We start from the raw sequence: 13,045 nt of genomic DNA, 5'->3' as shown, positions 1-13,045 counted from the left end.
GTGCAGCATTCTACAGTATATTATTTTCGTTTTCACGGCTTCATAGTGTTTTAAATTGTTTCTGGAGAAAATGGTGCAATATGCCCTTTAAGTTAACTTTAAATCCATCTTCGTGAGTGGGTGATGTCACTGTTTTCCGTCCTCGTTTCTCTCTGAATAGAAGAAGGACATAAGTGCAGGGGTAAGTAAGGTGCAGACCCTCACGACCACACAAAACCTGCCAGACAAAAACCAACACATTTACATACATACCAACGCATGTGCACAATAGAACCACTACAGGCCCAACCTTTTAACACACTCTTCCTCAATTCCCTCCAGCAGCTGACATTATCCAGCCTCTGAGATGAGCACTAATTTGGGACTAAGGCCAGATAATGAAGTTCCGCGCTGAAGCAAAAGGAACTTGAGGTTTGGAGAGTGAGTTATTCTTCTTTGACTAAATGAACAGGCCACACTCTTAAGGGGCCACTGCCTTCTCCAACGTCTTCAAGCGTATTACTTACTCCACATCTTCGGCAACCACCGTTCAAGAGGAATTCTTTCACTGTGATTACGTCGTACTCCAGAAATGAGGCGATGATAACGAGGGCACGACGGCAGAGAGGACCAAAATGTCACAACTAAGTGGAGTGTTTTGTCCTTGTTTTGTATGCGGGATGTGTCACTAAACTGGGCATCTTCACTGACACAGAAACACAACTTGAATGCTAAACTCCAGTGTAAGTTTAGCAGTTAGGGCTGAAACTGATGATCATTTTGTGTACTTATCTGGAGACGAGCACGCCGCCTGCTCATCTCCGTGACTTATCTTTTTCCATGGAGACAAGCAGATGACGTCACCAGGCCGAGTCACGGGTCAGGTCTGTGGACCGGCTCACCATAAGAATGCATGTTTTTAAGGTATTTTAGAGCAATAAAACCTGCTGTAATTAAATAAACGCAAAATAGATAGATCTAGTGCAGACCTGGGAAAACTACGGCCCGCGTGCCAAGTAATAATAATTTGTGTAACATTCTAGGAAAAGAATATCATCATCAAGTTAAATAGTGCTCCTTTAACTGATTAGTCATTATAAAGACCTGTGAATATGAGATATGTTCCAGATGTGACTCAGATGAAGCTGATGTGAAGCCGCTGAAGAACATCTCAATAAGAATATTTACAGAGAAAATACATTTCTCATTAAAAACACACGCACACACACACACACACACACACGCACATGCACGCAGGCAGGCACACGCACACACACACACACACACACGCACATGCACGCAGGCAGGCACACGCACACACACACACACACACACGCACATGCACGCAGGCAGGCACACGCACACACACACACGCACACACACACACACACGCACACACACACATACGCACACACACACACACACACGCAGGCAGGCACACGCACACACACACACACGCACGCACACACACACACACACACGCACGCACGCACACAAACGCAGGCAGGCACACGCACACACACACGCACGCACACACACACACACACGCACGCACACACACGCACACAAACGCAGGCAGGCACACGCACACACACACGCACACACAAGCACGCATGCAGGCACACACACACGCACACGCACACACACGCACGCACACAAGCACGCACGCACGCAGGCACACACACACGCACACACACGCACACACACACACGCACGCACGCACACACACACACACGCACACACGCACACACACGCACGCACACACACACACACACACGCACACACGCACGCACACAAACGCAGGCAGGCACACACACACGCACACACACGCACACACACACACACACGCACGCGCGCACACAAGCACGCACGCACGCAGGCACACACACGCACACACACGCACGCACGCACACACACGCACACACACACACGCACGCACGCACACACACACACACACGCACACACGCACGCACACAAACGCAGGCAGGCACACACACACGCACGCACACACACGCAGGCAGGCACACACACACGCACACACGCACGCGCGCACACACACACGCACACGCACACACACGCCTCTTCGCTCAGAGTCTGTGTGTAGAGACCATTCAGTAATTAATTTGTTGTAATTCATTGATTGACTTGTTTGAGACCTGTTGTTAGTCTTGTTCTGTCTTAAGTCTCAAGATACTTTAAAGTGTAACCTTTGAATCAGACAAACATACACGTCTATACAATGTCCTTTAGAGTGCTTGCAGAGACCCTCAGAAAGTTCTGCAAAGTTTGCGTATTTGATCCCATTTTACTCATCCAATTAAGAGAGTTTTGTCTGGTAATCTGCCGCTTGGTGTTGATAGTGAAGATCTAATTGGATAAGGAACAGCTTTTGGCTGAAGAAATAAATGAAGCCATTGTAGACTTTGTGGACTCCGCAAACTTCTTTTAGGTCATACTTTCTTACTCAATTCCACGCAAAGTAAGGTTTGCTGGAAATAAAGTCTACTCAAAAGGCAAACTATGGTATTGTTTATCATGAAGTGATTTCTGTGGGGATTAGGAGGGAAATGTATGCAAAAACTGTTGATACACTTGATTATTAGAACGCCCTGATGTCGGTCCTGAGCCATTTACAAAGACTCGTTCTCTGTTGGTTAGAAAGTTTAAAAGCAACAATAAAATTTGATCAGGAAGGTTGAAATAAGAAGCAATGTGTACAATTAAAATGTCTGGTTGTGTTTTATTAAAAGCAGAGGAAAAATCAGCAAGTCAAATGTTTGTGAAGGATTTTGATTTTTCCAGGTGTTTGTATATTTTGTCCAGGATAAAAATCTTACAATCTTACAATCTTACTTAAATCCATAAGATCAAGGATAAAATCTTTTAAAATGTTCCCAAAGTTCTTCACCACAAGAGAGATATGAGCTATGGGCCATTTCATTCTTTTTCCCACCAATAGAATCCGGCCCAGCAGCTTTAATGACATTCACCATTTTAGCTGTTTTGTGACACTTTCTGGAGAAATCACAACACCATTTGCCTTATATTGTTCTAGTAAGGCACGCAGCTGAGAATACTTTCCACACAGGTGTGTCCTTTCAAACGAACAAAAGAATGAACTAAAAACATTTGCTAAATGATCTACATTCGTACCATTAATACTGGTCGGGTGTTCAGTCTCATAGTTTGAATGATCCACTGATGCTTTGGATTTAAATGTCTTTCCCGCTCTAATATCACCCTTAGTAGATTATTAGTGTTTATTCTTCATTTCCAACCTTCCACACTATCACTCGCACGTGAACACAAGCTATAATTCTCCTCCGCCGCTCGGCCCTCCGTTCCCCATGGGCAGTGTGTCTCCTGATTGGTCATGGGGCTTGGTCATCGCTGTGACTCTTAGGATTTGGACACTCTCTTGGGCACTGTCCTGGCTGAGAGTGTCAGACGTCAGCTGCACATGACTCTTTTGCTGCGTTTTGACTTGCATTGTCTCCGGTCAGCCTCTTTGACGTTTGTGACGACAGGCCGGGAGCCAAAAAAGAGACACGTAATCTGATTCTCCTGTTGCCTGTGGAGCCCGTTGTCTGCAGCAGTGAGCCCAGTGTGCGTCGCATCGGCTGGATCTGTATTAGCACTTGACTTTAGGGGACTGGCGGGATAGCAATGCTTTTGTCGGTTGAGAGACGGCCAGTGGAGTTTTTGAAGGATAAGAAAGATTGTTTACTTCAAAGCCATGCTGAAAAATGTATCCATGCATTTGTTACATCTAGATTAGACCAGTGTAACTCCCTGTTTGTGGTGAAAACAGCGTTCAACTGGTTCAAAATGCAGCAGCAAGATTACTAACAGGAACTAAAAGAAAAGAGCACATTACGCTGGTGCTGGAGTCTCTTCACTGGCTCCTCTCGAGTTTAGAGTTTAGAATCAAATTCAAAATCCTACTCCTGACCTACAGAGCCATAAATTACATGGCCCCATCCTACCTCAAAGATGCTCTAGTACCATATCATCCAAACAGAGCTCTTTGCTCTCAAAATGCCGGCCTTCTGGTGGTCCCAAGAGTCTCTAAAAGTACTGTAGGAGGTAGAGCGTTTAGCTACCAAGCTCCTGTGTTATGGAATCAGCTCCATGTTCATGTTAAAGATGCCGACACAGTTAAGACCAGGCTTAAAACTTTCCTCTTAGAAATCGCTTATGGTCAGGCCAGTTAGGAACAGAAATAAAAACCTCCAGTTACAGCTACGCTGCCCTAAGAGCATAAATATTGAAAAAAATATGGTGTGTGCATCTCATTTATCAACAGAGCATGATTTGATTTGTCAACATGGGAGGACAGATACACAAAGAACATTGCAGAATCTGAATGAGTAAGCACAGTTAAAAGCTCGCACGCTGGTGTTTTTGACCCTCAAAATCTTTGGTTTTAACCCAGTCTGACATTTATAATCTCCATTATGTGGCCGATCTCTGCTGATCTTAGATAGAGCGGGTGAAAGACAGTAGGGGAGCAAGCATGTAAAAGGGTATTTGTCACAGTGGTACGAGATAAAATCAGTCACTGACTGAATGGCTGCGATACACGGTGGTGATTTGGGGTGGGGGGTTTCGAACTGTCTGACACCTGCAGCTCCTCAGACTCAAAATGCTAATCCAGACCCAGGCCCCCCTCCCTTATCCTCAGATCTGAGTTACTCACAACTCACAGATCTTTATTAGATTCCAATTTTAATAAAAGACAGACAGAGAGGGAGTTCTGTGGGTACTTTTTTTAGACAACATATTTAATCAAAAATAATCAAAAATAAATAAAATAAATAAAATAAATAAAATAAATAAAATAAATAAAATAAATAAAATAAATAAAATAAAACAACATTAATTGTTTTTGAGCACCGAGCAAAACAATAATAATTTATCAGAACAAAATGGTAATTATTCAGCCAAAATGAGACACTCAGTTTCAGTTTTTAAGTCCATGTAGTCCTATAAAAAAGATTTGTTTGCAGCAGACAGGTGCACGTGGGTCTTATAGCGCACCGTGCAGCTGGGTGTGAACCTTGACCTCTCGTCTCGTGAGGGCAGCTCGTGGGTGCAGCGTTTCCCCCTGTGGAACGAACGATTAAGGGAAGAAAAAACACTGCGTAAAGTGGAGCGTTATGTGTATGTATTTGTATAGGCTTAGGCTCGGCACCTGTTGTCCTTGTACGAACGTCGCTCCACCGCCACCTATTGACTAATTTAACAACTGCACTGTAGAGCAGCCCTCACTAATCTGTGTTTTTACCATGAATTGTGTACGTGAAGCACTTTGGGCAGCTGGTGTTGTTGTAAATGTGCTATAGAAAGTTGACATTGGCCTATGATGAGACCTGCCACTACATCCTGAGCTGCACATCCATCATGAAGTCTAAAGGTGCAGAACAGTGTCCATGCCTTTTCTACAACATGTTATATTAGTATTTAGTTTCCGTTTTGATGCAATTGGTCGGGTAAAATTAGAGGAAATTTGGGATGGTCAAATAGGCCAGTCAAATGGCGTCCCTTAGCGGACTTAGGCTGTAATGGTTCTTTTCTCTTCCGTTTAGTTTAGATGCTCCACATGTTTACTTGATCTTAACACAGGAAAGCTCAATGGAACATATAGCACAGTGTTAAATGTGCAAATTAACTTCATCAGTTATTTTTTATTTGTATTGCATTTCGTTTTATCATGCAGGTTGACAGAACTATCAGAGCCATGTTTAATATGATTAATTGACATATATTATGACAGTTAGTGAATTGAATAGGAGTAATATAACAAAGCAGATTGTCAAGACGTCCCTCAAATAGTTTCAGATTGTTGATTTAGGCCTATGTTAGTATGATTTCACAATGAAAGCTACTGAAAGACAGGTGTACTCAAACCTGAAAATGTCAGTGTCACTTTGACAGATGGGTTCTGTTCTGTGGGACCATAAACATGACTAAATAATGTGATAAAGTCGTCTCCTTCAAATGTCCCCGGTGTAAACTGGCTTGGCCTCTTGAACATGGCGTTGACCACAAAAATCGAACTTTAACCTAGGATATTTTTTCAGCCCCGTGAAACGATTTGTCGGAACGCAAATACATCACTTTTAATTTCTCGCGAGAAATGGGGGTGATATATGTGGGGAGATGGAGGGGCTGCGTCCACTTGGTGGAGCGTTGGGTTTCCTTGAAGAGCTTGGAGATAGTTGAACAGTTTGGGCTCCTTTATCAGCACCGCAACCATGTCGGACGCAGTGGTCAGTTTTATGATAGACTTTTTTGCCGGTGGCATCGCCGCAGCAATCTCCAAAACAGCAGTCGCTCCAATTGAGAGGGTCAAGCTCTTGCTGCAGGTAAAGAATCTCACCTTGTTGCTGTCAGCATGAATAGAGACGCCTGGTGTACATGCTTGTTTCTTCAATAACAGGGCCGGACAGATGAAGGGAGTATTAACACATGTAATAAAGGTGTAATAAAGGTGTAATAAAGGTGTTACGTGCGCACGAGGTGCTCTGGGAATGGTTTTGCGCACCTGCTCTGGCCACGTGTTAAAAGCGCTGAAATAAAGCCATTTGCTTTCAATTTTTTAAACATTTACTGCGTGGTTTAACATTAGGACGTAATAATATTAATGAATTATTAGAGAAAGTAGCTTTCTAAATTTAACTTGAACTATGTAATTTGATAGACTTGACTCAAGTGACACACATGTGCCGGCTACAGCCAGACTTTATAACAAAATAACTCACAAAATAGTTGTTAATTAATCCTATTTAAATGTCTTACGCTAAGATACATTTTTATGCACTTTCAATGACCCCAACTCTTGGTTTGCAGGTCCAACATGCCAGCAAGCAGATCACTGTAGATATGCAGTACAAAGGGATCATGGACTGTGTGACCAGAATCCCTAAAGAGCAGGGTTTTGTGTCTTTCTGGAGAGGCAACTTGGCCAACGTGATCCGTTACTTCCCCACTCAGGCCCTCAACTTTGCCTTCAAAGACAAGTACAAGAAGGTTTTCTTGGGTGGAGTGGACCAGAAAACACAGTTCTGGCGTTACTTTGCAGGTAACCTGGCATCAGGTGGTGCTGCAGGTGCTACTTCCCTGTGCTTTGTCTATCCTCTTGACTTTGCCAGAACCAGATTGGCTGCAGATATTGGTAAAGGCATGGCAGAGAGAGAATTCTCTGGTTTGGGCAACTGCATTTCTAAGATCTTCAAAACTGATGGCCTGAAGGGTCTCTACCAGGGTTTCAATGTGTCAGTTCAGGGTATCATCATCTACAGAGCGGCCTACTTTGGCTGCTTCGACACAGCTAAAGGTCTGTATAAAATATTATAGTCCGTATTTAGTTAGTATGGTGTCGTATATTATCCTACATTTATCTATACATATATCTTGACTGCAGGCATGCTGCCTGACCCTAAGAACACACATATTGTGGTGACCTGGATGATTGCTCAGACTGTCACAGCTGCAGCAGGTCTGATCTCATATCCCTTCGACACGGTCAGACGTCGTATGATGATGCAGTCTGGACGCAAAGGAGGTGAGTGTGGTCAATAATGGTGGCTGTCAATCACATGCATCTGCACAAACTTGATTAATGAGGGTTTGTCTCCACAGCTGACATCATGTACACAGGCACTATGGATTGTTGGAGGAAGATGATAAAGGATGAGGGAGGAAAGGCCTTTTTCAAGGGTGCCTGGTCCAACGTGATTAGAGGCATGGGCGGTGCCTTTGTGTTGGTGCTGTACGATGAGATCAAGAAGTACACAAAATAAACCAAGTTTCCAAGGAAACCCTTCAACCTAGGGCTTAATTCTGAAAGAGTCTTATCAATTTGGTGATTTTGGGAATGTATTCCAGCCAAAGAAATGGCTCCTCCAAAACTGTAAATATGCCATTTCTGGCACAGGTTGGGGCAGGGTAACCTACTCAGGCTGAGGCTGGTGGTCCGTCGCTGCTTTGCCAAAATACTGGACAATGCCACTTTCTGTTCCACATTTTGCAATGTTTGTTCTAATGTGGTCCTACTGATCCATACAACCCAGCTCTTATATTGTTTTATTAATAAAGAGTTCTTATTCTAAAGCTTTTAATTATATTTGTAAAAATAAGTTATTGTAGCTATGCAAAGAAATACTAGTATTATGTTAAATTTAAGAGGATTTATTCAAAGGGATTGTTGCTTTACACACAATATAAGGCAGGTACAATATTAAAATAAAAAAATAAACAAATTCCATGTTGATCCATGTGACAGTATGGAATAATGGCATGCTTTCTTCAAAAGACATAAAGTGCACCATAGAGCATATAGAGAGGAAAGTAAGTATTTGAACATCCTGTAATTGTGTTCTCTCACTTAGAAACTCTGGAGGGGTCTTTTTCATCATTGCATTTCCACTGTGAGAGACGATGTGATTCCCTCTTCTTTTAGATTCTGTCCCTCACAGTGGAAATGCATTTCTAAGTGGGAGAAAATTGCAGGGTGTTTTATTTATTTATTTGATCAGGACAGTGCATATTAATGAACATACATGAAACACATGATGTAAACGCGCCAGATTAGCCGTGTGCAAATTTTTATCCGTTGTCCCGCATTCACTCTCACCATACACGCTCATTCACACACGCGTTTTTAGTGGTAAGGCAAACCGCAGTAACCAGAGGAAACATACAAACTCCACACAGAAAGGCCCTGTGCCACCTATCGATCCCAGGGCCTTCAAGCGAGAGCAGAAACAGTTGCGCTACCGTGTCGCTCTGTCGTGTTCAAATAATCGTTTTATATATCTAGCAGAGGAGAGCATATTCATTGTCTGGAGTGGATTACTGCTGGACTCTGGCACTGGACGCTGCTCTGGTACTGTGTTTGGAGCCTGTTTTAAATACAAACACAAACACACACACTTCATATAAATGTACAACTTCATAATAAAATTCAGGTATTTATAATGTTCATGCAGTTGGAGTCTGTGAAGTTAAAACTGTCATTAAATAACACCAACCTAAACATTTCTCTTTGGAGATCTGGAAAGAGCTACACACTCCCGGGTAAGATGCTTGGCGCCGGTAGTCGGCCAGTTGATCCGAACGCTTCATACCTGCAGATGGTTTCACTGCTTTGAGTCTTTTTAAAGCTGCCTGTAACAAACAAAAATGATGAGAGACTCTTCACACGTAAAAGCATTTTGCAGAGTACTTTATAATGTATATATATATATATATATATATATATATATTTCACTTGACGTATCAATTGGCAACATCTCAGCTTGTCAAGCATGAAAGGAAGAAGCCAATTTGAAAGACGCTTCTTCATTATGAGCGCTACTGCATAAACAAAATAAACTAAGACAAAAATACAATCCTAATTCGAAATGATGATGGAAAAAATCTAATGAAAATGAAGCTAAATGTAAAAAAATAAAAGTTAAATCTTAAGCATGCTACTTCATAGTGTCAGTAATATTGTTCAATACAAGCAAGTCTATAGTGTGAAGCAACAGACACACACAACATTTACCAAAAGAATTCACCAAATAATTTGAGCAAAATTAAAAGCAAGTGCCCAAAGTGAAGTGAAATGAGCTCCTTCCACTTGTGGTTGCCTTACGCATGTTCAGGATGGAGTGGAAAAGCTCACCAGACACCATATTCAATTACTTCCCTCTAAGAATAGAGAAGGCAAAAAGCGCTTGTGACGACACAGAACAAGTTGTTCTGCACAAGAGTGTTATACTAAACTTCACAACATTTAACCTCAAAGAACTCAGCGATACTTTAACTGTATCAATGCTAACATGATATCATTCAGATATTTGCATTATAGATGAATTCTAAATCCTATGAATCTGGTCTCTGGGCATTACTTTGGCTAGCTGGTCGATGGGAGGAGAAATATGGGGCGAGAGACCAGTGCTGCAGAGGTTGTGGAGCTGCGTGATACTGCAGCCCGTGTGCCACCTGCTGCCATCTGTCTCACTTCCATCCGTGTCTGCTTTCAAGATCTCAGACAGCCAAACTGACTTAAACACAACTAGTAGCTGCAGAGTACAGAGTCACACCAGACTAAATGCATGAACATATATATTTCTAGTATATAATATATATATTATATATCTAGTATATTATATATATATATATATATATATATATATATATATATATATATATATATATGTATATATATATATATATATATAAAATTATATAGATATATATCTATATATATATATATATATATCTATATATAATTATATAATTATATATATCTATATATATATATATATAAAATTATAGATATTATATATATATATATATATAAAATTAGATATAATTATATATATAATTATATATATATATATAATTATATATATAAAATTATAGATATAATTATATATATAAAATTATATATATATAATTATATATATCATTTTTCACTTATAATAAACTGCAGCTTCACAGAGTCCAGCCGTTTGTTTGGACTCCAAAGGATTCAGTATTAACTGGGGGGCATTTTAATGAGACACCTTAAACAATCTGCCCTAACGATAAGTGTTTCAAAATGACGTGACAGAAAACTAATTTCCGTGCAATAAAAAAACTAAGATATTTACAGGCCCATTTCACTGAGATAATCACTTGTGTCAATATCAGCCCCACCCCTAAAGCTTGGTCTCCACTTTTAATGTTTTATTGAACTAGAGAGTAAGGTGGATACAAAAACAAATATTTAAAAAAAATAATTAAAAGGAAATAGAAATACCAGACAAATCTCAGCACTCACTTGATTTTCCTGTGCAATGCGCTGCTGTTCCCTCTGTCTGTTGATTGCACTGTGAGGAGAACTCTTCACTGGTACATTAGACGTCACAGGGCTCTGTAGATGTGCACTTCCTGGTCTTGAACTCGTAGCTAAGTTAGCAAGCCGCCACAAAAGTCGGTCGTTATCACGATCTATGCGCCGGACCTCACTGTTGGTGAACGAGTAGTTCTTGCGATGCCTTACACCAGGGCACTGCATAACCACCCTACCGTCCTGTCGACTCGTGGGATAGTCTAAACAGAAAAACTCTGGTTAAAATGTGCAGACACAACACAGTAAGGGCTGGTGTAGGTGACAGGTCTACTCACAATTATATTCCTCCTCACTGTAAAAGTATTCTACACTACTTAAGTCTCTGGAGGGCCCAATCTTATCTTCTTCTACGTCAGAGTGGTTTAAATCTGCTGACTTTAATCTGCTCCTGTTGGGAGAAGAAGGACCCTCCTGTTCATTATTCATTTCGGAGTCTGAATAGCTGGCATCTTCCTCAAACTCTTTTTCACCAACGTCTTCCTCCGCCAAGGGTTTGTTGGATTTACGGCCAATTTTTCTTTTGGCGTTGTTCGCCAAGTGTGTTTCTGTCTCATTTTCTGATAGGCAGTCGGTGCTATCAGCTGACTGTGGCACGTCACTTGTGGGTGAATTGTCCGCGTCTTCGCCCTTCTCTCCTCCATCTTCACTGTCACTGTCAAAGAAGGTGTGGTCCACTTCACCTTCAAGATCACTCGCGCTGCTCATGGCTTTTGCTTCTAAATGCGACCTCTAGATCGGAAGAGTAGAGGACTGAAAATAAGCAAAAATGTAAACAAGCTAGTTTAGTCAATATACAATTACCATTTCGTATGCACATAATATCATTGGCTAAAAGAATACATGCTATGGCATCGTTACACCTCATCATAGAGTTGTAGGTTAGCTTGATGTTGACCCAATGGAGATGTTATGATGCTAAGTACTCATGTAAACTTCATTCAAAAGTATTCTGACATTATACAATGATAAATGTATTTACCAGCAGTGACCATAAGGCTCTTTTGTTTGGTTACATCTCGTCTTGGATATTGCATCAACACAAGCGTGGCATTAGCATTTATAACAGTCGTTTTTGAACGTTCGATCCATGTTGTTCTAGAAAGCTAAAGCAAAGCTAACGTAAACAAAAGCTAGCTATGTCTAAATACCGAAAGCTGCTTAACTTGCAAATCCTTAAATCAAGCGATATTTATGACTCCAGCCTTCTTCAGATACACCTCAGCAAAGATAAACAAAGAAAGATGTTTGCAACAATAAAACAAAAAAAAGAAGAGAAGTTGGTGTTGTGAGCGCGAGCGTGGCGACACCCGGTGACATCCTGCGTGTAAACTAAGCAACGTCACTTCCTGGCAACGGTTTCACTGCGTTTTTTTTTTTTTTTTTTTTTTTAACAACTAAAACAAGATTCATAGACGGAAAAACAAAACAAACACATGTATGAATTTTGATCTAATATTTTATAGATTATAATGTTTTCTGTGGGATAAAGATAAAAATGCAAAATAAACAATGTCGGCCTACTTCAAAATCGAACTGCACAAAGACAACATCGTGCCGTTTTGTTTATCCTGTTGATGTACAGTTTTTGTTGTAGTAAATAATTCCCACAAGCGCATCTCCGTCAAGTGAAGAGATTATCTGGAGGCGCGTCCCGTGAAATTACAATTTGTCACGGGGTTTTTTTCTGAACACACAAGTACACGCAGTAATGACAGGTTGATGTCCTGGGATAATGGCCCGTGAGCAAATAATGGTATAACCTATCTGGTCACTGTTGTAGGATTTACATCTCAATGCGTGATGAGATGAACATGTGTCTCTGGATGCTTCAGACTTTAACTAAAAAAAGGGGGGGGGGGGGGGGGGGGGGGGGGGTTAACGAAATTAAACCAACCTCCCAAAGCTTCCAAGAGTCTTTCCGCAGACTTTCTTTCAGAGTCCCCCTACCTCCAGACCTGACCCAGGAGGAACCATCACCGACAGGTCCCGAGGAACACACTAAGAAACACACACTTCAAAGCAAATACACGTAAATAAAATCACGCATTGCGCACACGTAAGCACTTCAAAGTAAACACGCGTCAAAGCAAATATACGTGAATAAAATGAAATAAAAACATCACGCGATTATTTGTTTCATATTGCTATTTTTAATAACATGGTTCAAACTGACTTAAA

The 13,045-nt window shown here is 41.2% G+C and overlaps 2 protein-coding genes across 2 annotated transcripts; one reads left to right on the top strand and one right to left on the bottom strand.

The window, feature by feature from the left end:
• The first annotated feature begins 6,121 nt into the window (after positions 1-6,121).
• slc25a4 (solute carrier family 25 member 4) lies at positions 6,122-8,094 on the top strand. The gene is made up of 4 exons (XM_072462776.1): positions 6,122-6,347; positions 6,832-7,318; positions 7,406-7,546; positions 7,624-8,094. The coding sequence occupies exons 1-4, from the start codon at positions 6,237-6,239 to the stop codon at positions 7,782-7,784; spliced, it is 900 nt and encodes a 299-aa protein (XP_072318877.1). The 5' UTR covers positions 6,122-6,236; the 3' UTR covers positions 7,785-8,094.
• A 120-nt stretch (positions 8,095-8,214) lies between these two features.
• cfap97 (cilia and flagella associated protein 97) lies at positions 8,215-12,106 on the bottom strand. Its single transcript, XM_072462777.1, has 5 exons — positions 11,847-12,106; positions 11,143-11,617; positions 10,796-11,067; positions 9,015-9,150; positions 8,215-8,885 (listed from the first exon to the last, which is right to left on the bottom strand). Exons 2-5 carry the CDS (start codon positions 11,570-11,572, stop codon positions 8,836-8,838), a joined length of 888 nt encoding a protein of 295 aa, XP_072318878.1. The 5' UTR covers positions 11,573-11,617; positions 11,847-12,106; the 3' UTR covers positions 8,215-8,835.
• Positions 12,107-13,045: the final 939 nt, after the last annotated feature.

This window comes from Eucyclogobius newberryi, unplaced genomic scaffold (genome assembly GCF_026437365.1).
Source record: "Eucyclogobius newberryi isolate DKJ021-1_F unplaced genomic scaffold, fEucNew1.0.hap1 SCAF_4, whole genome shotgun sequence".
NCBI lineage: Eukaryota > Metazoa > Chordata > Actinopteri > Gobiiformes > Gobiidae > Eucyclogobius > Eucyclogobius newberryi.
Note: the sequence above shows the minus strand (reverse complement) of the source record. Positions and strands in the feature narration are given on the sequence as shown.